The 27,992-nt window shown below is 41.3% G+C and overlaps 1 protein-coding gene across 2 annotated transcripts in view; it reads right to left on the bottom strand.

Annotated features, from left to right (window-relative positions):
* Positions 1 to 27,992, bottom strand: part of vaspb (vasodilator stimulated phosphoprotein b) — a 55,393-nt gene that overhangs the window by 5,996 nt on the left and 21,405 nt on the right. The window contains exons 2-12 of one of the 2 annotated variants that reach the window (XM_069668913.1): positions 20,947 to 21,118; positions 15,285 to 15,465; positions 11,463 to 11,529; positions 10,036 to 10,148; positions 7,933 to 8,174; positions 7,628 to 7,749; positions 4,425 to 4,476; positions 4,257 to 4,284; positions 4,121 to 4,157; positions 3,850 to 3,906; positions 2,682 to 2,751 (exon numbers count right to left, since the gene is read on the bottom strand). In XM_069668913.1, coding sequence (XP_069525014.1) covers positions 2,682 to 2,751; positions 3,850 to 3,906; positions 4,121 to 4,157; positions 4,257 to 4,284; positions 4,425 to 4,476; positions 7,628 to 7,749; positions 7,933 to 8,174; positions 10,036 to 10,148; positions 11,463 to 11,529; positions 15,285 to 15,465; positions 20,947 to 21,118 — 1,141 coding nt within the window. The remainder of the gene's footprint in view (positions 1 to 2,681; positions 2,752 to 3,849; positions 3,907 to 4,120; positions 4,158 to 4,256; positions 4,285 to 4,424; positions 4,477 to 7,627; positions 7,750 to 7,932; positions 8,175 to 10,035; positions 10,149 to 11,462; positions 11,530 to 15,284; positions 15,466 to 20,946; positions 21,119 to 27,992) is intronic. The other variant, XM_069668914.1, reaches the window with a different exon arrangement.

The following is a 27,992-nucleotide window of genomic DNA, read 5'->3' on the forward strand; positions in this document are numbered from 1 at the left end:
GGATTCATATATATTTTCTTTATATACATTCTTTATATTTTATTTCATGTTTGCCAGATTTTATTATATGATTTGCCGAAATGCAGTTGCATTAGACTTTTTCTCATGGTGAGTCATAGTGAGTTTTAAAACAGGCAATGACTATGAAATAAATAATATTTAAACGCACTGTACACTGACGGACTGCTGGAGAGAGCGAGAGCGAGGGGGAGAGAGAGAGGGCACATACCGGTACATATAAGAACAGAACTGTGGAAATAAGAGGAAAACTAGTCAAGATGATGATGAAGCCTGATGTAGCTCTGTGTAACTCTCAGGTTTATCAATAAAGTGTTTGAACTAAACTGCAACCTGGAGTCTCTGTTAACAGAGACAAACGGCGTGACAGTGTCACACAATGTCCGCGTTCAATAATCGCCACAGTCACAGAACATATACAAGTCTGTCCAGTCTTAAAAGCTTGGTTTTCCCTACTGCTCTCATTTTAGAGCACGTCATGTCTACTTTTCCCAAACTCACTTATTTTCTCCCACTGTGTCTCTGTAACCCCTCGAACCCACAGGATCCGTCTCCGGGGCGTTCCGTCTGCGCCGTGTTTCTGGTCAGTCAACGGCGTGAGCCCTCACCCACAGGAAGTGTGGGGCCGTTGACGGAACAGAAACGCGCCGCAGACGGATCCTGTGGGATCGAGGGGTAACTCTCTTGTGGGCTGGCTCTTCAGTCTGTATCTGTTTTCTCACTCACCCACTGGGTCAGTCGCATTCTGAGTGACAGGTTTGATTGGCTGAGTATCTTCATGTGTGATGATTTACAACGAATTCATTGGTCTGCACGTTTCTTGGACCCCCAAATCACTACCGCAAAGACAAAAAGCTGCGCAGGTTAAAATAGATGCGCTTGTCAGAACTATGAATAGGTCTGGGTCCGGAGACGACGGCAGTTGGGTCCGGATCCGGGCCGCTGTCTGCCGTTTGGTGACCGCTGCTGTATACTGTATTCTGCGTTCAGTGGTAGTATGTAGTACGAAGGAGCTTTTCAAATTAATTTTGCAGTATGCTACGCCAGGCCTCTTCTTAAGCTAAAGCACCCCCTTCTGCTTGAATGCTGCTACTGTCTGTCATTTCAACTGCCGCTGTGACATTCCAGCGCATTGCATTGTGGGATACAATAGGCGAGGTAGACTGGTCCTATGCATACTGGATGCATACATACGGGCATTTTTGGCATACTGCACATTTTGCGTTTGTTTGCATACTGCATACTACACACTATATTTTGGGCAAATCAGTACACACTGCTAGTATAATATGGCATTTCGAACATAGCACTCCTGTCCCAGCTTGGGGGTCTTATCTAGCATCAATGCCTGAAACGTCAGTAATCCAAACCATTATGGACTCAAGCACCTTCCACCAGGTCACTCTATGCAAACAGGTGGAACACAAAGTGGTGCGTGAGTTCCCCTGTGCCAATATTGTTCTTTTGCAGTTTTTAATTGGACGAGAAGCTCTCTACTTCTACTCTGAGGGTCTATGAGGCAATTTTGGCAAGACATCCTTGAATAGATAACCTGACCATAGCTAACCCATCATTCTTTCCAAAGACATTGGCTGCAGCCTACTCTAATTAGGTCATAGAGCTGGCAGTTAATGACCCCTCATGACTGCAGGATGAGTGTAATTCAGCAGAACTGCTCTGCTCGGTAAGGGTCTTGAGACATTACATACAGGCAATGTCTTGCTTTTGCTGCTCTGAGAGCCTGTTTGTCTGCTGTGAGGGCCATAAGAGGGGGCATGTCCTGTCCGTGCAGAGGTTTCCAGGTGGATTGTTGAGGTAATTGAGCAGGCATACAGGTCAAAGGGTCAAACAGCTTCAAGTGCGAACGGACACTGGTGCCAACAGGCAGTGTATATATTTTTTGTTTGTTTTTTTGTTGTTTTTTTATTTTCAATAATAATCATCATCAGCAACATCAACAAGATCAGTATAGTCATCATCATCATCATCATGAAAATCCTAGTCATCATCAACTACATCCTCGATTTCATCATCATAGCATCAATATCATTAAGTGCAGAGGTTTTCATGAAAGAGCTGGGTCTTTAACTTCTTCTTAAAGGTGGAAAGGGACACTGCGGACCAAATGGAGTTTGGTAGCTCTTTCCACCTGGGGACTACTGAGGAGAAGAGTCCAGTTAGCGATTTAGGGCCCTGTTGTGATGGGAGTACCAGGCGCCTTTCATGGTAGGCAGAGTGGGTTGCCCTCCAATCAGAAGGTGGGCGGTTTGATGCACCTTTGCCTGGTTCTACAGAGTTAATGTTCCTGCCCCTCATGCAGTGGTAGCAGCAGTATTTTAGGAACATGCAAGTCTAAAGCAATGGTGGCCAAGAAGAATGAAATAGAATGGAGTTATAGAGATAACTATGGTTGTATGAAATCTGGGTAACTGCCAAAATTCTGTAGTCTTTTTTGATGATGTGGGCTTATACATATGTAAGCCCTACATCATCAAAGGTCACATATGACTTTGTTGATATAATATATCATATCATATCATATCATATATATCATATCATATCCAGCGCTAAAGCCCTCAGAATTCATAGAACCGAACGCATCCAGAATTCATAGAACCAAAGTTACATCCGCAACTCTTCTTATGAGCTGATGAGAAATTTACCTGTTTCATTTTTTCCAAATCCGAGTCATCCATTCCACCCACATCATTATTGTTTCCTGTCGGCTTTGCCCTGTAAGAAGACAAAAAAATAGAAAAAAATACGGACGTTTTATTTATGTTTCACAAAAGCCAAAAAGGGCATTGACAGGCCAACTATCAATAGAGGACATCATTATAAAGACCAGTGAATAGAGAGCTGCAGAATTGTATACATCTGAGCTTACTCACTCAGCTTTCTGAACAGATATCAACCTCAAGGATGCTAATACTTAATGAATGAATGAATGCCACTGATATACATTTAAATAAATCAGGCTGGCACTTTTCTGAAACATTATTTTATAAGGGCAGTGGCTCAGTGGTAGAGTCAGTCGTCTTTCAATTGGAAGGTCAGAGATTCCATCCCCAGCTCCCTCAGGCTACATGTCGAAGTGTCCTTGGGCAAGACTTGGGCTCCCGGTGGCATAGCCAACGGGTATGAATGTGATAACTGATTGACAGTTGGGCACTTTAGGAAGCAGCCTCTGCCATCAGTGTATGATGTGTATGTGTGTGAATGGGTGAATGTGATATGTACTGTAAAAGCAGCTTTGAGTGGTTGCAAAGACTAGAAAAGCGCTATATAAGTACAGTCCATTTATTGCATACATATACTATTGACTGTCTAGAATTCATCCATATTTTAAGCACTGGTTGCATATAAATGCCTTAGACAGAAATGATGTAATAATAGAGTGAAAGAGTGTGATAAGTTTACCACAAGACAAGAGGACAGCATTGACCCCAGTGCTCAGAATTTACTTGACACCACCAGGCTTCTATAGCCTCTTTCACACATGCACTCCTGACATTTTCCTGACAATTTCAGGACCGTCTGACCTCGACATTACCCAGAGTTGCACTTTAAGGGCAGGGGTGGGGAGGGGGAAGAAGTCTTATTCTGTTTTAAAATATTTTAAGTGCAGCTATGTAGTGTGGGTCTGATCGTTTCAACGCGCAACAACGAGCCTCCCTCATCAGCTGGTGTGAAAAAGAGATAGCGGGTGAAAAATACAAAGCACAAGTTGTGATTTTTGGCTTATTTTGAAACACATGCAGCTCATAATAGATGTAAATGGAGCGGAGCAAGGGGAACTAAGTTTGTGAGTGAACAAGACAGCATGTATACCTGGAACCTTGAGACATTGAGGCAGTCGAGTCCATGTTCTTGGCGATGGAGTTATTCCTGTTAGTGAGACACACACCCTCCTCTTAGAATGAAATGGAAGACATTCACACACAAGCACACTTGTGTTTACAGGGAAGCATAGATTCACACAATCACACTCACACCGATGGGGAACTACTCTTAGACTGACTTTGAACACGAGACACAGAACACCTGGAGGTTACTGATTTACTGACGACAGCAGCAAAGAAATAACTTAATTTTGAATTACCTCATGGAAGATTTCTCCCAAGGTCTTCTCAGGGCATCTGACAAGGAAATGTATAAAAACAAGGGTTGTTTTCCTTTGTATATCCTTGAAAATTGATTCTTTATTTAGATGGCTACAAAAAAAAGTCAGTTCTCACCATTTTGACCTTGAGGCTCTGAATCATCCTGCATAGAAATAAAGAGTTAGACACCCTCAACCTGTTTTTATTTGTATATTTGAAACTGTCACCCAGATAATCGGGGCATGTATTAAAAAAACATTTGTATTCATTCTCTAATAAATATTACAAAACGCCAACCCTTACATTATCTTGTGTCTTCACAGGTGGCTTCTCTCCAGTGTCTGCAGCTTTTCTCCTGATGTAAAGAGGAATCAATTTAAAGGGATAGTTTGGATCTTTTGAACTGGGGTTTTATAAGACCATGCTCATATTTGGTATTAACGTGTCCTGAGTGATCGGATCACCAGGGAACAGCCTGGGGCGTCTGTGGCTCAGTGGTAGAGTCGGTCATCTTTCAATTGGAAGGTGGGAGGTTCCATCCCCAGCTCCCTCAGGTTACATGTTGAAGTGTCCTTGGGCAAGACACTGACATTGCTCCCGGCATAGCCAACGGGTATAAATGTGATAACTGATTGATATTTGGGCACTTTACATAGCAGCCATCAGTGTATGAATGTGTGTGTGAATATGACATGTAGTGTAAAAGGAGCTTTGAGTGGTCGCAAAGACTAGAAAAGCGCTATATAATTACAGTCCATTTACCATTCACCTAGTACAGGTGTAGGATTGAGGATGCATTGAGATGCAATCACTCAGGCCACATTTGGAGGTGGTCTGAGGCCCTTTTCAGTCCTGGTATTATTCATGTGTCCTGGGTGATCTGATCACAAGTGGTCAGCCCCTTAAGCACACCTGTTCACACCGCATTAACACTATAACTCGGCTGTACATCATCATATTTGCCCCAAATTAGATGTGCTTAATAAGAGTCCCGGCCTGATCACATCTATATTGAACATTTGCATAGCAGGCACAGGGCCACCTACTGGCGACAGGAAATGGCTCTTTGTACTTGTACATGTCCAGTTCCTATCAGGTTGGTAGTAGCCCCTTCAGATTTGGTCAGTAGGATCTCAAGACCTTTGCCATGCTCTATTTTGAAACTCATAAGCCTGAAAATGTAGATGTTTGGTGTAAGTCCCTTTCCGAACACTTCACTCTGTTGCCAACACTTGCTGTTGTCTCCAGGACATGGCAGAATTGAGAATCGTTTCCACTGTTTTGTGTTTGATCATCACGCCGTGGTTGCAGGTTGCTCTGCAACTGCAACACACCCCGACGTGCAAGACACCCCAACGTGCGACACGCCCCGATGTGCACACGGGTGCGAGGGCCTGTTCATCGCTGCTTGCAATAATTTTTTTTTCCAAGGGAAACTGCAGGCTAAACCTGACGCAAATTAAATTATTTCATACTTATTTTAACTTGGAGTGTACGACGAGGCTGTTGATTTAGAGTTATGTGTTAAGCAACACAGAACAGAAGTCCATATAGTATACTACCGCTGTGACATTTGACAACGGAATGTTACAACAACGCTAATTAAAGGGCCTGTTAAGGTTGTTCAATAAATGCATTTGAAATTGCACTTGCTTTCCATTGTTGGCTATTTATTTACATTAATAAGTAAAAGTGTTGTAATGTAATAAATAAATAAATAAATAAATAAAAAACATAAATAAATGTAGTAATGTTCTCTTACAGGCATATAGCCTACTACTTCTGGGCCGGCAGGTCCGTGTCCGTTTTTTTAACGGTGAAAAAATATAGAAGTTGCGAGTACTCGATTACTCGTTCATTAATTAGATTACTCGAATATTGAGTTTACTGGAAATGCCCATCCCTAATATGAACTACACAGCATATGTACATATGACGTATTTCATACTTTATAGTAACTGTGTGTGGAAATACGGACAGATCGCAAAGTTATTGAGCCAGGTACAGAGAATGAGACACACACACAGATCTGTGTAATATCTTCTCCTCTCCTTACTGCACCATGATAACTCTGATAAACTACGAGTGGATCACCTCCGGTTCATCTCATTCACAGCAGGGGTAGATGTAGTTTATGCTTTATAAGGGTTGTTCTCCGAAATATGGGACAGATAGTGGCCCTATTTAGTCAGGGACAGACCATGAGAAACACACAGATCTGTGTCATCACTGCACTGAGTAAACAGCGGGTGAGTTCCGAGATTGAGCATGCTAAGTTTGATGTGTCCCCTCCCTCAACAGCTGACCGTGTCACTAGGAATGAGGATTTTCTGTTACATATAGAACCTTTAATGTCAGTTGTGAATAGCTGTACTTAGAGCTGTCAACATCTGATTGGATCACACAGGACACATTGACGATACCAAATGTAAACAGGGCCATAGTTGCCTTTCAACTGTGAGGAATTATTGCTTACAGTAGAAAGCAGTCAGAACAGCCTTCGTTTGGAGAAGCAGAGGGGCCAACACGAAACTAAGCCCCATCACAGTGTGGGCAGGGTTTGGAGCAAAACGTTCTAATAGCCACTCAAAAGGAGTCCCACTGAGAAAGGTAAATATCAGTTTTACTGCTTTATTTGGATTTTTTCCCCTTCACCTTTCTGTTTAGACAGCCCTGATCTCATCTATTCAAGTTCTGTTTTCTTTCCCATGCTGCCACTGTGATACGCTGTAAATCAGCTGTTTGGGTCAGAAAGTGTGGTGGAGAGCTAAACTGAAAAAAACTTAACTCTTCTAAAAATGTAAAAAAAACAGCATGTTAGGGCTAGGGTTAGAACATATCCAGAGGGGTATTCCAACAAGGTTGATTAAGGATAAACCTGGCTTAAGGTAATTAGTTCCATCCAATGTGGCTTTTGCGTTTTCATGTTCAGTAACCATGGTAACTTATACTAAAGAACAAGCCTGATCTGTGGCTGTCTATCTGTCAAGCATATTTTAGCAAAGAATGTCCATAATCATATTCAAACTCAAGACACAAAGTTCTGTCAGGAGTACTTTCACACTCACATCACTTCTGTGTACAGAAACATAGGTTTAGATATTATCCATTAGGCTTAACATCAGTGACTGCATTATAGCAATGTTGATTCTCCTAAGTGAACTTATATCATTATTTTAAATGTCGGTCTGATAATATGGAAATATTCAAATTTACAGCGTACACTTAAAGTGATTATTTTTTTTATACAGTGGCTAAATTACCTTTTGCTCCAAACCCCAGCTACAGCACTATATTGCCCCCACCGAGACCATGCTGACTGTAACTTATACAATCCTACGTAAAAAAATACAAAAAACTATGCCTTTGTATTTACCAATTGTGGAAAAGGCATAAATAAAGAAGAAAACTATTTAATATAAAACCTTAAATTGAGTTATCCAACTGTTTAATTAAGTTTGAGGATTATATTTTTTATCTTACATCAAACTTGTGATGTCACCCACCTTCGTGCCAAAATGGCACTCATTTCACCCATCAGACCACCACCCCCTCCTCCAACAGAGGAGTTGCTGCTGCGACTGGAATCAGCTCTTCCTATCGGAGCTGCAGGGCCTCCTTCCTCCTGCTGAGGGCAGCAAATAGAAAAGAATATTTAAGAGTTTAGCATACATTCAGAAGACCTGATGACTCAATGAACAATGATTGACACAGTTATTATATCCACAAGCAGAAACAGCAAAGAATCAGTTAAGCACTTATGCAGTACAAAACAACTAGTCTATATAAAACAGCTTTGTTATATACTCACCTTGGAGACTTTACGGAGTTTAGCACCTGCTAGGGCAGCTGCTAAACCTCCTCCACCCCCGAGGCCACCTCCTCCCTCTCCTCCTCCAGCAGCAGGAAGGGGCGGGGCCGGGGGGGGTCCTGAGGGAGGTGGTCCTGGCGGGGGAGGGATGCCAGCAGCCGGAGGAGGGCCAGGGGGTGGAGGAGGTGCTGGTGGAGGAGTGGGGCCTCCAGGGGCCAAAGGTGGAGCTGGGGGAATCGGGACTTAAAAAGGGAAAGGGAAAATCAGTTACCAGTTATCAAATAAAAAACGAAGTGTCGAAGACATGTTAGTGTTATCATGGTTCACTGTCAAGTGAATTAGAAGAGTTAAGGTCCCAGACAGCTGATAATGTTGGGAGAAAGATGGTTGAGTTCAGTGATCTTAAATTGTGAAGTAAACTTTTCTAAGCTATTTTTGGACAACAAAGTTCTAAATTGTCATTCTTACAGTATCAGAAATACTGGACAAACAATTTTAAACAAAAGTTAGTATTTCACAGTTTTTTTTAAATCTTTGGTAAAAAGCTTCTCTACTGGCATATGCATATATTGTTTTATCTATATTGCAGCACTATGAATCATTAGACTTTCCTAGGACATACCTCACAATGGTATCAATATATTAAAAGGGGCTATATGTTAGATTTCACATATATTCATCAATCAAATATAATTTTTCATTGCCAATGTGTGAAGGGATAGTAGAGGAACTGGTAAATTGAGACCTTCCCCAACTTCCTCCATTGCCCCTAACAGCCTGTGAGCTGATTTATATGTAAAGCACTCGGGACGGTGCCGAAAGGATGTAACGTATCTGTGCGTTTGCGAGTGCCTCTGCCAAGAGCTCACTGTACGCCAATACAGACAACAGTGTGCAACATGAGACAATGCAAGCTGTGAAATGGAGATGTGGATAGTGCTAACAAACGACAGCACCCACAACAACACCAACACAAAGTACACACAAGAATAAAAAACAAAAAAGTTTTATCTAGCGAAGCCCGTCTGGCCAAACAGGAATTTGACGGATGTAAGAGAGAGAACTAGAGTTAACATCGGCAGGGCATGCCAATCATGGAGACCTTCGAGTGCTTTTAGGGATCAAAACAGACCCACAACTTAATGTTGTCATATAAACAAAACCCGCGAGCAGCGCTTTTTCTCTCACAGCACATGTGCTTCATCCCAGCTCTCTCCAGCAGCCCTGCCCTGCCTGGCTAATGTTAGCTAATGCTTGTGATGATTTGCTGGTTCGCAGGCATAATTTGCCGTTTGGTTACGAAGCACAAAGCCAGAGTCATGCGCATCATCCCAGCTCCCTCCAGCCGCCCTGCCCTGCCTGGCTAATGTTTGTTAATGCTTGTGATGAGTGATGATGTGACAGTGTTGATTTTGGACAACATGATGCTGGTCAACATGATACCTGTCAATAAACACCTCCGTCTCCTCAGTGAAAAGTAAACGGAGCCGTTGTGCTTCATAACCAAACGGCAAATTACGCCTGCGAACCAGCAAATCATCCCAAGCATCAGCTAACATTAGCCAGGCAGGGCAGGGTGGCTGGAGAGAGCTGGGATGAAATACTTGTGCTGTGAGAGAAAAAACTGCACGCGGGTTTTGTTTCTATGACAACAATAAGTTGTGGGTCTGTTTTGATCCCCAGAAGCAATCGAAGGTCTCCATGATTTGCATGCCCTGCCAATGTTGACTCTGGTTTTCCCCCTGACGTCGATCACATTCCTGTTTGGCCAGACGGGCTTCGCTAGATAAAACTTATTTTTGTTTTTTATTCTTGTGTGTAGTTTGTGTTGGTGCTGTTGTGGGTGCCAGTCGTTTGGTGACATTATCCATCTCCATTTCACAGCTTGCGTTGTCTCGTGTCACACTGAGCTCTTGTTCCTCTACTGTCCCTTCACACATTGGCAATAAAAAATTATATTTGATTGATGAATATATGTGAAATCTTACATATAGCCCCTTTAAGGAAAAGGACAAAATACTCAGTGAAATATTAGGAACTACTGAGCCTGGACTGTATTAAAGTTAAGTGGAGTTATGTTAACCATGCCAGGTGTTTCCTGACCTTCAGCAGCTTGTTTCTCTCGATCAAGTCTCTCTCTTTCCTGGCGCTCCCGCTCCTGTCTCTCTCTCTCCTGACGTTCCCGTTCCTGCTGTTCCAACCTCTGCTGCTCCATCCTGCATAAACATACACACACACAAAAAATACATTTGCATGTTCAAAATAAATCAGTGGACGAACATTTGATATAAATAGAGCTGAAAGTTATTGCGTATAATTTAGCTGTGATGATTAGAAGAGTGAAAAAGCAAAAGGGACATGATGTATAATGCCAGCTTTCAACCACAATCATTGCAAAAATCCTGCAGTTTTAATAATATAACTTTATTTATACAACATAACTTGTCCAATTATAGTATTTGGAAATGTTTTGGGGAGCTATAATCAGGATTTGTATTCAATACAGCAACTTTGGTAAAGCTATAAGGGTTTGCTTTTATAGCAACTGATTATCCTACCACTAAAAAGGCAACAGCTGGCCATAGTGGCCTAATTTCAAGCTATCTCAGTTTACTACTGATCCCTCCCCTCTCTTCCAACACATCTGCCACTCATAAAAATGTTGTACATTACAACGCAAAATACAATAAACACATGTACCCCTCATAAATGTGTGTATAAACATGTACACAAATGCACACAATCATAGACACAAAGTGACAATCAATTTGTTTTAAAGTACGGCTGCTCGACCTAGGCAGGGCCGTCCCTTAAAGGGGGGGGGGGGGAGATGATGTGTCCATATAGGTTTTTTCTGATTATTTTACACCAATTTAAAATTTTGAACAAACTTAATCTATATTCATCAGATCTAAAGGCATGAATCGCCATGTTAGCCTAAAAAGGTTTAGGAGACTCTTTACGCCACTAATGTGTCTTTAGCCACTGGGAGCGCTAGTAACTTGAAAGATAGTCCCTCTTGCCGATTAAAAAGCCTCCCTGACTGTGAAACAACTTACCTTCTAATCTTAATGAGATTAAAAGTAATGCCTTGCCGATGCAAGCAGGTACAGTGTCACTACAATGGGTCTCTGTGGAAATAGAATGATGGATGGAGAGGAGGGGACGTTGATAGCTCTTTTTTTTACCTTTAACCTAAAGGGGCTGCTGGATTTAGTAACCGTTGACTAATGCCATCAAATACTATAGATATGCTTTGCCAACAGGTATACTAAAAAGCCAAGAAAGTTTGACATGCTTTTGATTGTAATTCAATGAGACCCAGAAGTTGGGTGCCACTGTTAAAACAAAAACTTCACATCGTCTCACAGAACAACCAACTTGTCTAAAAATACTTTGTTTAAAAGAAAATCTACTTTCTAAACAAATACTTAAAAGAAACTTGTCATTGCTGTCAGGGTTACTGCAATAAAATGTTGATGGTGGCTTTTTAGAACAAATAAACTCTTTATCTAGAGGAAGTCTGGTACCTCCGCTGCTGTTCAAGCTCTTCCGGGGACGGTCCATTTGACACTGGGCGGGGGAGGGTTGCATAACCTGCCAAAAAAAAACACAGTGATAAAAAACATTTAAATAAAGTTTTTAAAAGATTATTGAGCGTAAGATTAAATGTTGCAAACGGCTTGATCTGCTCTTAATCAATGTATGACTTTGTTTTTTATGAAACTGCAAATAGTTACCAACTGTTTACGTACTTTATTGATGCATTTGAGTGGACAAAGTTTGAGGAATGTGCATGCCAACAAAAAGGCTGATGTACTTTAATCAGGAAGGATCAATCAGGAATTGCAACTCTTAGCCAATTTGAGCTCTTTAGTTGCATTCGAGTTAGACTCTAAAGTACAGTATATTTCTTACATATTTCATGGTCTTACAATACAACATATGCAAAGGATCAGATGATATTTAAATAGCCAGCTGGGGCAAAGAAAGATTTAGAAAATCTGATAAACCATTGGAAATTACAGTAACAACTGTTACATACCAGTTTTTCACACAGTGAAAATATAGTGATGATTCTGAACAAACAAAATCTTATGACTATAACTTCTATTCCCTAAAGGAGAGGAATGAGGCACAACACATACAGTATGGGATATCACACCCTTGCGTGCCTGACTGAAGACACCTCTATTCGTGCCTTTAGGCAGATGATCTGTGCTGACGTATGTGAGGCCCCACCTGCACATGTATACATCGGTCACCTAGGTCATCCCTCAGCTTGATAGCCAGTCTTCACCGAGCCCAGCTATGCAGTGGGACAACCAAGTGTTGTACCTCGTTCCTCTCCTTTAGGGAACAGAAGTTAGTTATAACATTTCCTTTCCTTTTTGATTCACTCGGTACAAAACATATAGTATGGGACCTATATTTACACCCCGTGGAGCAGCTATCAAACCAGAGTTAAGCCTTCAGCACTCTAGTGCATCATAGACCCAGCAGAAAGTATGTGATGTGACCCCATCGAAGCAAACATGACAGGCAGATATAGCCGCCAAATAGACCTTAAACTTGGAAAAGGAGAGACCGTTATCCAACAGATCAGAAAGAAACATCCACAGTAGAGCATCACTGCTCGAACGACTGCCATTTATAATGGGCCTGGATGATGCCCTTGCCCTTTGGATTGTTGCCACCACACTCAGGGGCAGACCCATAGCTATTAAATTGGACCTCGCAAAAGGTAGGCATGCAGATTCCACGATTCTGGGAAAGGATGAATCACCTCTCCCCCCACTTGAGAGAGGAGGTCCCTGTGGAGAGGAAGCTGCCAGGGTCTCACTGCCAGCAGATTGATTGTCTCAGCACACCATGCCTTCGCCACCGCGGAGCCACCAGAATCAGGGACAGTTTCTGCCGGCGCACCCTCTCCAGAACCAGAAGCATCATTTCCAAATCATCTTTGACGTCAGAAAGAACAGTGTCGCCCCCGTCCCCCTCTACATCAATGGTGAGAGTGTTGCCCTTGGTTTCCTCATCTCTGCTAACCTCTCCTGGACTGATGCTCCCTCTCCTCTTCCCCTATCTACTTGTGCAATATTTCTACATCTGTGCAATATATTACACTATTTGCACAATAATTCACTGACTGCTATATTTTTATAATGTATGAATGCTGTATGTTGCCGTTTATTGTTTTGTATTGCACTTTAAAGGAGTAACTCTCTTAATCTAGTTGTACATTGTATAAGGACAATAAAGGCGTTGTGGTCCGTCATGGAAAAAGAACAAGGGGCAGTGGATATTTTCTCCAAAAGCAAAGAGGTCCACTTATGCCCTGCCGAAATGATTCCCTACCGAAATGATTCCCTATTTGAGCAACCACCTGTGGATGCAACCTCCACTCTCTCACAAGAGGTCCCAGATGGAGAGGAGAAATGAACGATGAGCTGACTGACCTGCAGTGCTGTGGGGAAATGGCTGCTGCTCTTTGGTGTGCCAAAGGGGAACGGCATTGTATGTCTTCCCTGATTTATTTGGCTGTTTTGAATACAACATGTACCATTTATTGAATTCAACAGATGAACATTTACATCATTCACACAGTGAACTGGAGGCACATTTACTGAACTGCAAAAATTGGAAACACTTTTTGTGGTCACCTGAGAAATGCACCCAAACTGGTGGCTACAACCTGAGGCAACAAAAGAGCATGTGTTAGGGGAGTGCAATGCCTTTTGGGACTTCACCCCTGATCAGAACATGGAAGCGGCAACAAATGAGGGACAGCAGTGTCTCCCTGCTGCTGGTGCCCCTCTCAACTCAGTACTGGAGCTAGGAGGTATGTAGCTTCTTCCTCCTTGGTGCTGAACTACTCTTGAGGCCTGGTTTTGCTCCAAGCTTCAAGTCAAGTGGCATGGAGTGTGACCGGGTGGTTGTAGTTTCACCTGCTGGGAGCCCAAACCCGCAGACAGTGCTGCCCTCTAGCTCTGCTAGACACATGGGGGCTGTGACTCAGTGGTAGAGTCGGTCTTCTTTCAATTGGAAGGTTTGGGGTTTGTGGTCCTTGGGCAAGACACTGAACCCCAAATTGCTCACGGTGGCATAGCCATCTGTGTCTGAATGTGATGACTGATTGACAGTTGGGCACTTTACATAGTAGCCTCTGCCATCAGTGTGTGAATGGGTGAATGTGACCTGTAGTGAAAAAGCACTTTGAGTGGTTGCAAAACTAGAAAAGAAAAAAATTCAGCTTTTTCAGCTCCATCAAGATTCTAATACCCTCCATAGTCAGGAACACCGGTGTAGGTAGACAAGTTTGTTCCATGTCCAAAACTCCGAAACAAAGTCCGGGAACATGGGCAGGCGATCCTTGACCATTGTTGGTTCAAGAGGAGGGAAAAATCCTGGGAACCGCAACAGTTTCTGAGCTGGCGGAGGGGAGGTCCACCCTCCCTCCAGCCTGTCTGCCGCATGGGAGAACAGCAAGAAAGGGGATGTATTGTCCTGGCTAACCAATGCAGTAGTAGCGGCATACTGGCCTCCTGTTTGGTAGCCTCTGTTCAGCATGTCATTGTCATCACGGGGAGACAATAATATCTTGACAACGGATCACTGCATGAAAATGTCAGCGACGGCACCATGACGCCTATCTGAAAAGTTAATTATTAATATAGCCTAGTTGCCAATACGTTTTCAATAGACTAGTTGTTTCAGCTTCACGTGTACATTTTACATGGAAAAATCTTAATTTGTAAAGTTACTAGTAACTTATCAATGCAGTAAAAAGTAGGCTAATTGGCTATAACTCCCTCTGAAATGTTGCTGAGTAGAAGTAGGAAGTTGCATAAAATGTATCAAATAAAAAGTGTAGTACTTAATGTAGGCTATTTTTCCTTCACTGACTGCCTCCCTTCTCCAAACTCCACACCCCTCTCCCTTTAACTCACTTCCCTCCCCCTCTTCAAATGTATGTAATTACATTTTTCTTAACCGGTTTTGTAAATTGGGTTTTAATTTACTCTTGTAAATGTAATTTACTCAAGCATAATAGACATTTTAACCAAACGATCAGAAATGACAGAAAATGCATATATTTCTGTCAAATAAGATGACATATTGCCTTTATGTATTTATTGTACCGAGATTGATAATGCTGTTGTGCTTCACAAACACTTAAAGGCCAATTTTGAATTTTGAACGGTTTGAAAGAAGCACTTATTGTATGCTTTCTGGCATCTTTTTTCAAACCAATCACAGGGCTTTTTTACCATTCGTTTACTAAGCGTAACTAGCAATCCAAGTAGCTACAAATACTGACCAAACTGGCAATCTAGTCAGAACTCATTTACCTGCATCTGACATGGAATTAAGCACCTCCAGAGCATGAGACATGCCATTGGCAAATAGGGCAGCATCCTCCTTGCTCCCAAAGTTGAGCCCCCACACCTGCCGGGCATCCCGCCATTGGTGGAAATTTGGTGTTGCCTGGTTATACTTGAGACCTTTAACAATTGGACAGTTAATAACCACCTGGGGAAGAAAGAAGATGGATGATCAGTACAAGGAACATTTTATATGTGCCTGCAAAAGGACCACTTTAATATTGTTACAACAAAAGCATAAACAAATCGAACACAACTGTCACATGCTACAGTATAGCCAAGCGAATTAAAGTTAGTATGCAATACAAGGGCCAGAACAGAAATCCAAAACATTTTTTTAAAACAAGTTGAGGTATTTTTTTCTGTCACAGAATTGACTACAATTTTCTTACAAAATCTTTTCGAATTTACATGAAATCCCCCATAGATCTTTGGGTGAATCTTAAGATCAAATACATAAATACGGTTTAAATTAAAACCAAGAGCAGGTCAATAAACAATTGATAGCTTCCTTAAAAGGTATAATAAGTAGGATTTTTCCTTGGATTTTGTCACCAACACATTCAAATTGGGCCCCTCCTCCTGCACTCTTCGTCACCAGAAGCTCACTCTCTTGAGCCAACACCGACAGCATCACAGTTACCTTTGTGCTAGCATGCTAACCGGCGTTTATCGTTGCACTAGCATGCTAACCACCGGCTACCTTTGCGCTAGCATTTGAACCACTCCTACACTCACCTATACGCTGTGATTGGCTCAGGGAACCACAACAGCGCCCCTCCTGAAAACATGCCATGCAAAGCGAAGGGTTTCAAAAGTGTCTGCACACACACTCACACATGTATCGAGGCCCAGTGATGATTTATATCATATAATATTATATTTGAAAAAGTCTACATTTTATTTTTCTAGGAGAATCCCAGTTATTACACCTTTAAGCTGTGTTCTCACTAGAAAGCAGAAAAATCTATTAAAAATCCGACAAACCAACATCCCTGCTTACAATTAAAATTATTGTATCCACTTTATTCTTTTATCCGATTATCCTGGATTATACTACATCCAGCAGGTGGCGTTAAGCCAAAATACATGGAAAAAATAATGCTCTGGCATTTAACATTGCCTGAATGTGCTGACACACCATTTTATTGTCTATTTAACAGACTCTGGATTCCACAGTGCAGAAAAGAGGAGAAGAGACCCCATCAGTGTGAATATCATTGAAAGCAAGATGCACTCAAAAAAGGTTGTAAGTTCAGCTGCCAAGGCAACCAGTGGTATTTCTAAACTGTCAATTAGACAAGTAAGGCAGTTAGGACAGACTTAGGAAATTACTGGAAAGACTGTAAAAAGTAGTATTACAGGTGAAGCTTTGATAAACTGTTTGTGTTTTGAATTAAGTAAGCTGTCTGTTTGAGAACCCTGAATGCCTGAATGAAATATCTTAAAACAAGAGTTCCACTTGTGTTTTCAGCGCTGTTTGTTCAACAATTAAAGTGGGATGCAAGATGTAAATGTAAACAAGACTAGATGAAAACCTAGTATGTTGCAGACCGCATCATGTCAATGTGCACTTTTGTGGGCAACACTGGCTCCTTATTGCAGTTCCTGCTTAATTTTCTTTGAAATAAAAACATATTCATAAGTCTCCCGCAGGCCAAATGTATATATGTTAGTAAAAATAAATAAATAACATCATGTAACAGACGTGACTTGGGTGTGATCTGTCCCTCTCTCCCCCTAGGCCGCTCTCCGTGTCTTTGTCTCGGCTCATAAGGTGGTTTTTGCTGTGTGTTAATTAAGGTCCCGTTTCTAATGTAAATAAGATCGTTTAAACCCAAAACCACAAAATCCTTCTAACTATGTAATTTAGGGTCTTATGTACATACCAGTAAGCATCTTAAACGTTTTAGAAATTAGTTTTAATCTATACTCGAGTTATTGCCATTCTTTCTTTGTTAACTTCCCTGACATCAGGGTTGAATTGGGCGTGGTAATGTTAGATATTTATTTCGTCATAAATTTCCTTAAACCAATCAACTGCAGGTGTCCCGCCTCACAGGTGCAATAACACTTCTCGGCGATCAATCTTCCTCTGTCTGAGTGTGAGCTAACTCATTTCCCCATACCCTGAATGTCTCTGCACATACCTGTTGCAATTAGCTACCTAACATTGCCTTCCCCCCCCCCCATCATGCCTGTGTGTGCTGTCCCCGGACGCACATCCACCATTGGAGATGACAATCTGTCATTTGTTTATTTTCCAACTGCAGTGGACTTGGAGAAGCAGCAGTGTTTCTGCCACATACATTTAGTGACTTGTTGACGCCGCTGCTTCAGATTTCTATGAAGATGTAATTAAACGAGATTTCTGCTCCAAAGCAACCGTCGTACATCCTCTCCTCACTGAGGAAGAGCATTGAAACAGTGACAGGAGTCACAGGACATCAATCACACGTGAAGTCTCGGTAACCAAATAAACTACAGCAGGACCAGTTTACTTCTAACGGTAAAAGAGGGTCTGTTCCGCATCGCTGACATCGGCACACATATGCAGTTCTATTACGCAATGGAAATAATATTCATGCCTATGTCAGCTGTGCGCTCAGTATCAAACATTTCAGCTCCCTGGCGACCTCCCTCCAGCAAGCTGCACAACCTCATACTGAGGCCATATTGTCTATATTATCTATCTAACTCCATACGTCCCTACTGTAAATACATTGATTGTTGCGGTTTATAAAGCTTATGATGTCAAGCTTGTAATGTCATTTCGTGACGATTGATCGTTTTGATCGCTACGTCATTAATAACGTCCCTCGTGCACACGCGGCTCACTTCCTGAGAGAACTGAATTGCGAGAAAAAATATGTAACTTTTGTGACTTAATTAAACAGATTGCTGATCAAGGCAGTTAACACAGCAGACAGAGTGACAGACACAAAGGGAGGGGGGCGGGGCCAGTAGCAGTGCTGAGAACAGAGGTGCAGGTGTGTTGGAGCAAAGTGATTAAAGTAGTTTGTGAATTAAAACTTAATGAGGTGAAGAAGAGAGTACAATTAAAGTGTGGAAGTAAGAAATAACCATCTAGGAAGAGGGTAAGTCTACATGGGATGTGCTTCTCACAGATATCATTGATATGTGAGATTAACTGAAATCAATTGATTAGAAAGCCTGCAATGAATTAGATTCATATTTTTAAACACCTGACAGCAATAGTTTTGATATGATGTGCTCATGCACACATACCTGGGTGGTACAACAAACCGCCAACACAGTCCTGAGAAATGGTCTGAACAGCCAAATGAGCCGTTTTTCATCGAGGTTTTCTAGTGGTTCTGAACGTTTATTTTCACTCAGATTTTTGTGGATACTTTATGACACACTCAACTCTGATATCATAGATGTATTTTTGCTATTTAAAGTTGAGTTCCCAGGGCCTTTCCAAGACCAACCCATGGAAACCTTTGAAAAAAGGACCCGAAAGAAGCCCTGGATATGCGCGCTGCAGATGTACTATAGGTGAGGACAGCGGACGAGCAGCGGAGGAGTAGCCCCGCCTTCTCCCCGAACAAATTATACAGAGCCATGTAGACAGAGAGTCACGTCGCAACACTCTCTCTCTATGGCTCTAAATGTACACTCAGTCAGTCACATACAGACCCATGTGAAGGGCTGACCCCTGCAGTCAGCCAAAAAGAAACATGATTGAATAAGTTGCCTAATATACCTGGGAGGCCCTCAGAAAGAGCAAATTTTCACATGCGGATGTGAATACATGGTGCATGTAAATGAAATAGTGTTTTTTATTAATCGCGATAAATGCAGTCTCTTGCAATGTGTTTATTCTGAATGTTTATATCACATGGCTCAGCAATAATATTTCTCCTCAATTAGCTTACACCTGTAATTTAAACCTCTGATAATATGTAGCTCATCTTAAAGTCTTACTGTATCTAGTTGTAATCTTAATATGAATTTAAGATTCAGGATGGGCCTGATCCAGGCCTGACCTGGTCATTTGACCCCACCAGGAAGAGAGCTAGACCGCTAGCTCTGCTCTGGATCAAAGTGAACACTAATGGAATCAGAGGCGGGTTTACAACCCTCTTCCCCATTTGTTTCAACATTCCACAGAGACAGGATGTAAATTTTGAGACACACTCCATTGAACTTCAATGAGTTGATTGTGGCTTTGTTTTATATTTTTGCATTTAGAATAATATGTGTATGATTATTAACCAAATGCTTCACTAAAGGACTGTGACACAGCAAGAGAGAACTTGCACCCCAAACTCCTGAAAAGACACGCAGGAGTGTGTGCAGGTCTCTGCTGTCCAGCACTCCCCCCCTCTTCCTCAAACAGAGAGGAGAAGGGAGGGGTGAAACAAAGCTAATCCAGGACAGAGAAAATGTTGATTCATCAATTCTTTGTGCTCACTAACACAGATATAGACAAATTTGTGAACAATATTTGAGAGTGATGTTTGGAGTCTACACGCAGCTGAGATGATGAGATTAACTACTTTAAATTTAGGAAGAAATTGTTTATTTAATAAGGACGCTTTGGACAAAGAAGTGGTCAACTTCGTGCCGTTTTGCTTGAACACTGCTCTCGGGAGAAGAGACCCTTCAAATAATAGACGACACCCCAAGATCCCGCACTTACTCTCTTATGTCCTTACTTTCTTACGCTCTTGCCCTCTCTTACACTCTTGCTTCTTTCCACCCTGCATTTCCCTGCATCCCCTTCGACCCGGCAGCTGACGAGTTGCACCTAAGCCTCTGTACACCGCGAAACGAACTCAATTCTCAATTGTAGCAACCTTCAGATTATGAGATTTAATTCAAATAATTAGGTAACTAATTATAAGTTTCCCAGTTTTATCAAAATAGGGTGGTGCCCTGTTAAATACCTACCATAAAAATTAAATTAATTAATTTAATTAAATCTTTTTAATCTTTAATTAAAGTTCAACTTTAATGTCTAATAGTCAAAATAGAGTGCAGGCATTCTACGACTAATTCATTATTAAATAATGAATTGACCGAATTACCCTACATTGGTGAAAACTCTTTATATTCCTCGTATAATACCATGAGCATGTTTAAAACAACACAGCAATTTTTTTTCCTCCATGTTCTCGCATGTTCTCTACAATGGACAACTCTGGGCTGCTTCTGTACTCCTTCCACAACCACAATACCTTGTTAGAATTTACGCTTACAAGTCACGCTGAATAGTGTTAGTGGAACAATTTGAGCCCAAAGTGAGAGTCTGCCTGAATTTAAGCAGGGATGTAGTGCACACTGCCTTCTGCAATTGTCTGTAGTATACTTTGCAGTGGGCAGTTTTAAAACAGCTATAATGTGGTATCAGACAGTGTTAATCTAAATAAATAGGCAAATAGAATAATAGACTATCTGAATCATGCATTCTTATTCATTTACTCTTGGTGCCAGCAGGAGACCAATAAACCCACAGGCCACATGACATAAGACACAAGACATAAATAAAAGACACAAGACATAAATAAAATACACATGCAGGATTGACATTTCCAGAAGCAAAGTCTGACACACACACCCAAAGTCAGATAAACAGCGAGCCAAGAACTTGCAGATGTACCTGCTGGTCGGTCTGCATCTTGCGTCCCACTATCCTAAAGGCATTGGTGGAAGGGTTGTGGTAGATCTGAACTCTGCTGAAGGCCTGGGGCCCAGCACCGGCTGGCAGCCACTTCTTATTACCATCGTCATAGATCATCACAGTGGCCCGGGCCTGGCAAATACTTGACTCACTGGAAGAGACAAAGAAACAATATTTTAACTTTAGTTCTGACAAATCAGGGGGTGGCTGTGGTTCAGTGGTTGAGTGGGTCATCTCGATATTGGAAGGTTGGCAGTTCAATCCCTGACTGCTAACAGTCTACAAGTAGAAGTGTCCTCCACCGAACTCCAAATTGCTCCCTAAGGCATAGACATAGGTGTATGAATGTGCATTAGTGAGATCCTGATCTCTATTTACAGATTCTACATAAAAATGTCTACGCAAGACTGGTGTTTGATATGAGAAGTGTGGTCCAAGTAGTACAGACCAACGTATGACGTATCAGCAGGCTTAGGTGTCTGCTTTTGCTCTACCTATGGACCGTTTTTTCTGCAGACCACAATCCACTCTATAAAATGATGTGTATGCAAGTGCAGCCAACAATCTGTTCAGAAATGTCTCTGTGACCATTTGCATAAAGAGTGGGAAAGTGAGATCAGATCACAAGTGGTCACTGAAGACGCATTCCAGGGGATTGTTAATGCTAAGTTTGAACTGCTGTGCTTAGAGCTGACCACTTGTGATCGGATCACCCAGGACACATATGATGATGTGGATAATTCCAGGTCTGAATAGGGCCTATGACATGTCCGTCTCACTGGGCTGCGTGATTCTGAAGTGCTGACTGCTGAATCAAATCATCATAAACTGTGATCAACTGTGATAAACTCCTCATAAATCACAACTCTTATCCGTCTCTCCTCCTCCCTCGTCAGTTTGGGATCGTCCTGTATAAAGAAAGTCTTACTGAATAAATACAGACACAATCTGTCTGTGTTTTAATGCACACCCTGCTGTAATGCATATGTTCACACCTGCTATAGTGGAGCGGCTAAGAGCTGATTTTAGGCAGAATCGTGCATTTGGTGATACAAGCATGAAAATTGGCATGAGCAGTCTCCATGGGTCACTTGACAAGAAAACTGTCCCAGCCAATTGAAATTTCAAGTTGGCGGCCATTTTTCAAGATGGCCGCCATGTGACTTATCTGCTCCACTACTAGGAATGACTTGAAAAATAAGATTTTCAAGAAATACAGCAGAGAAATGTTAAATCCGACAGGAATGAGAGGCGAGTGGTCTCCCCGTAGTCACATGATCGTTGCTGTGGATATGGGGAGAGTGGGCGGTGCTTAATGTGGCCCAGGACACATGTGCTTATACACTGCCAGACGTATATGGGTAAATGCGTCCCCGAACACTCCATATGCGGCCTGAGTGATTGGGTCTGAATGCATCTTTGAGGCTGTTCAGACCAATGACTGTATATATAGATGGACAAAGCATCTCCATCTGCTCCCATTGTACGAAATTGATGCCAAAATAGCCCCTGTGATAGGCGCTGCCATCTTGCGACGGTGACGTCATATGGAGACTGTGCAGTAGAGATCGGCGAGTGAAGCGGCCGTAGCCACTTCCGCTAACCCAAACACACACTTAACTTACCGAAAAAACAGCAAAGATCCCGCACACTGGCGTGTTTAACAGCAGAATAGCTTCTCTGTGTTGGTCTGAGGTTATCGTTCACAGGTATGGAAACAATGACTGTAGTGATTGTTTTAGTTACGTTTCCACTCGCGGATCGTCCTCCGCTCTGCTCGCCTGGAACTGATTGGCTGCAGGAGCCGAATTTGTCAAAAGGGGCCGTCAATCCTCATTTTGACAGCATCAAATAACTCATTAAAAATAAACTTGTCAGAAAAATGAACACTTGGACGGGAATCACCATGATAATAACTAGCTATTCTGACAGAAACCATGTTAGAGAAAAATCTATCTGGCGTGTATTTTGATTTTATAGTTTGACCCATGTCCCACCTGTAAACATTGAGGAGGCGGGCTTTATGACCTATACTGCAGCCAGTCAGCAGGGGGCGCCCGAATTGTTTTGGCTTCACTTTTAGGGCGTCCATCTTTTCATACAGTCTATGCTTTCTGTCCCCAGAGTCAGAACCAAACATGGAGAAGCAGCATTCAGTTTTTATGCTCCGTATATCTGGAACAAACTCCCAGAATCATGCAGGTCTGCTGAAACACTTTCTTCTTTTAAATCAAGCCTGAAGACCCACTTGTTCACAGCTGCCTTTTATTAAACTATTTTAATACTTTTATTTTAATAACTATTCTAAATTATTTATATCTGCACTGTAGCTTTTACCCTTATTTTTTTTTTTTTTTTTTTTAACTTTTTGCTTCTATTTTAGCTGCTTTTCTTCACTTTGCTTTTTAATGTCCTGTTTATGATGCGTTTCTTTGCCTTTGTTGTTCTATGTAAAGCACTTTGAATTGTCTTGTTGCTGAAATGTGCTATATAAATAAACTTGCCTTGCCTTGCCTTGCCTTATGGTTCAGACCTGGTAGCAACATGTGGACAGCCTTAACTACAGGTCTGAACACACCAAGGACGGATTGACCGACACTTCATCACGTGGATCTGTGAGTTTAGCGTGGGTCGGTTGGTCATTCTGAATAAAATATAATATAAATCATCAATATGGTTTCAGGAAATCATGGTCTACTAACATAGCTATTACCCATCTTACAAATGAGCTATATAGAGTAAAGGATAAGAAAGAATCCAGCTTAGGAATTTTTTATAGACGTAGATCACCATATTTTATAACAAAAACTAAAACATTTGGGACTAGATCAGGCGTTGATGTGGTTCACTAATTATCTGGAACACAGACTACAGTTTGTTGCATTTAAAGGAGTGAATTCTCCTCCTCTTGTGATGAAAGGTGGTGTGCCCCAGGGATCAATCCTTGGGCCATTGCTGTTTCTTATATATATTAATGATTTTCCCAATGCATCTGAGCAGCTTTCAAAAATGTTATATGCTGATGACACCATTAAACATTAAGAAAACAAATTTTATTTTGTTTGGTCACAATTTGAAAAAGTATCCTGAGAACATATCTGTGTTGATTGATAATGTCCCAATAGTCAATGCCAAATCAACTCGTTTTCTCGTCAATCTTGGAAACCTCACATTTCACTCATTACATCCAAAATTGCAAAAAATATTGGAAGAATTGGAAGAAGTGTTATCTCTTAAACATAAAAGTCTCCCTCAACCTATATTATTCTATGATTTATTCTTTCATTAGTTACTGCAACATTGCCTGGGCAAGTAGTCACCAAACTAAACAGCAACCGATTATTCGGTTGCAAAAACAAGCGGTGAGAATCATTGCCTCCTCAGGTCCCAAAAGTCAGCTTTTACCTCTGTTTTGCAAACTTGGCATACTTAATATTTATCAAATAAACAACTTCCAAGTTGCTCAATTTGTACATGGTTCATTAAATAAAACACTTCCCCCCTTTTTTCACAATCTTTTAAGCGCTAACAATCAGTTTCACAATGACTCCACCCAAGAAGCATTTGAACTCAGGCCCCCGCAGTCACGAACGACTTCATTGCAATTTCGTATCACATACAGAGGTTCCAAGATTTGGAATTCATTGCCTCCTCATCTGGTTAAACTTTATTCTTTATCATTTAAAAAGTCTGTGAAAAATATCCTACTTAACAACAGCCCAACATGATGTTTGGATTTTTTATTTATCTTTACTTAATTATCTCTGTCCTCATCTGATTGTCTTTTCTGTGGAAAAATCATAATTTGTAAAGTTATAGACTAGTTACTAATTTTATCAATGTAGTAAAAAAGTAATATATTTCCCTCTGAAATGTTGCTGAGTGGAAGTAGGAAGTTGCATAATATGTAAAAAAAAAAAAAAAAAAAAAAGTGTAGTACTTCTATCCACGATCCACTCAAAAAAAAAAAGGGGCACTTGCCCCACCAACATGCACTCATTCCCACCCTGATGACGTCGCCGCCATCCGTAATCACACGTTATGTTGATAACATGGGAACTGTTTATATTCTACCTAACCACTTGATTCCACAAAGAAACCACAGATTTGACATGTTTTCATGAAAGTTATGCAGTCAGTCAGTGTTCAGTTGTTTAGACGAATTCAATCTCATTAGATCAGTGGTTTCTTTGAGAAAGACAGTTAGGAAGGATGCAATTTAATGGCATTCAAACATATCATACATTTCCACTAAACGTATACATACCTTATTACTACTTTACATTTCAGTCTTTATATTTGGTAGAATAAAATATTTTCAATTTTTTTAAATTAAGGGCACTTTTCGACTCTGGGGACACAAGGGCAAGGGCTCAAGCCCCTATTGGGTCCTATCTGTGCACGTGCCTGCTCTCCACAAACCTCCCCCTCTTCAAATTTTTTAGGCAATTCATTTTTTTAACCAGTTTTGTAAATTGTGTTCTCATTTACTCTTAAGCATAATAGACATTTTAACCAAATGATCAGAAATAACGGGGAAATGCAGAGATTTCTGTCAAATAAGGTAACACAGACTTATTGCCTTTATTTTATGTGGATTGATTATGCTGTTGTGCGTCAATTTGTCATCTGATCATCAAAAACCACATGTTGATACCAGGTCTGAACAGGATGTCTAATGTTGGGATTCACTGCATCTCCAATATCTTCATTTATGGACTTTAAACTGACTCTTCAAAATGGCAGCTAAACACTCAAACTCAAACTCAAAGACCACCATTGTTTTTGGGTTCTTTTGTTCTGAAGCTCAGAAGCTCTCCACTGCCCTACAAGAAGGTTGGAGCTGCTGCCGCAGATCCCTCTAATTTAACAGCTCTCATGGCTTGCTAACCGAGCAAGGCCTCAGCAGCGATGCGAGATCCTGCTGAAAAGATTACCAGTTTACTCAGCACAAACTAGTAACCGTAGTTTAGCAGCAGATAAAAGAGTCTGCCGGCTAACTTTTCAAGTAAGGATAATGGAGCAACAAAGGACCAGTTTCCCTCCAACTGGACACCGACAACGACTGCAAATTTCTTCACCAGAACCACTGCTCCCCCAACCCGGTTGAGCAACAGGATCGTCGGCCTAACAAGCTGCAACACAGAACAGCAACGCCTTTCCGTCCATGGTCTGGTAATGTAATATCTGGGCAAAGCTAGAATAACTCGCAGTACCGGTTTAGCAGGAATGTTTACTGTATTGTAATGTTATTGATTTGATTTGTTACTGAGTTGTATTGTTGTAATGTCTGTTTAGTCAGGTATTGATTGTAGTTGAGGTTACTTATACTTACAAAGACAAAGTCTGCATGCTAAATTAACCTCCCTCTTTCCTAACCCGGCACTCTTAAGACTTACACACATACAATATTTTGGACTGACCTTTTGACCCTTTGACCAGACCAAACAGCCAGGGATTCAACCTTATGGTTCTTTTTCTGGGTCTCGACCCTTCCCATGTGCTTAGTGTAAGTTGGTTGAGACAAAGGACAGCATTCAGTGGCCATCCTTGAGTCGGCCATTCTATTTCTTTGTCTCCCCTATTTGCCACTTAAGCCATGTGGTCTCTTGATGGACACAACCTCCATTTCGGTCTCTGCCTGTCCTGAGACAGACATGCCCTTTTACTCACTCACTCACTCACTCACTCACTCACTCACTCACTCACTCACTCACTCACTCACTCACTCACTCACTCACTCACTCACTCACTCACTCACTCACTCACTCACTCACTCACTCACTCACTCACTCACTCACTCACTCACTCACTCACTCACTCACTCACTCACTCAAATAGTAGCGTTAGTTAGATTATGTTTGGTGTTTTTTACTTCTGCTTTTATTGTCTTTTTAAATAAATCATTGTGTTGAAAAAAATGCTGTCTGTTAAATGTTGCACAAGAATGAATACTGCCAACCTCTTCTGCATTTGAACTCCAAATCCTTCAACCTACTAGCTATCAATAATTGGGCTATAGTTATTCAGTTAATTATTAATCAGAGTCTATATTGATAGTCTAGTATACTTCATGAGACTGAGGTAATTAGATGGCTATTTTCTTAACTTAGTTTGTAGTAGTTAACTAGTTTGTAGCTTATTTTCAATGTACTTTCATACTTACTTTAATACTATTTTTATGTATCAGAGGCCTACTGTGCACTGTTTTTTTGCTATACTATATATACTATATACTATACTAACTATAGTATAAACAAAAAGCACTTTAGTGGTTTGGTAAACTCTTATTTTTACTACTGGAATTGCTCCTGATCACAGGTAGCCATGGCAACAACAACGCTGCTGTCCTGCGACCAGCTGATCGCCCTGGGACAACCAAGTGTTTTTGTCGAAGAGAAATATCGGAGGTGATAAGAAGGAGAAGGAGGGGGTGCAGAGCTTGCGTCAAACCAAGAAATGGAGGTTTAAACCCTGCATCCCTGTAATCATTATGGGGAACGTCTGGTCCTTGGCAAATAAGATGAACGAACTGGAAGCGTTCGCTAGGATCCAGAGGGAGTACAAGGGGTCCTTCTCATTACATTAATTTGCGCATCCTGCGTCCCTTACCCGTGCCATTTCCTTACATCTTAGCTCCTCCTAGTGACGAATTAAATGAGAGATGTGAGTAAGAGACACGAGGACAGAAGAGGGACATTTTTTTACTTTATTTATTACTTTCCTTTACTACTTTAATTATTTTACTGATGACGTTCTGCTCAGCTGTGTCAGCTGTCAAATCTTTAGGAATGTTCACAGAACCACTTTACAATTACCAGGCCTTTATATAAAGCAGGCATTTGTTGGAGACAGGGCATTATTTCTAATTTCCTCTGTACACATTTAGTATGCAGCCTCATTGTTCTATGATCCGCTCTGATTGCACAGTTGATTTTAATGAATCATGGTTTACACAGCAGCACTGTATCAGTTTGTTTCCTGCAAACATATTTATTGGTACGCATATCCTCTTAATACAAAAG

Source organism: Semicossyphus pulcher, unplaced genomic scaffold (assembly GCF_022749685.1).
Source record: "Semicossyphus pulcher isolate SPU_LCO1_2020_fin unplaced genomic scaffold, fSemPul1.0.p SCAF_19, whole genome shotgun sequence".
In the NCBI taxonomy this organism is placed as follows: Eukaryota; Metazoa; Chordata; class Actinopteri; order Labriformes; family Labridae; genus Semicossyphus; species Semicossyphus pulcher.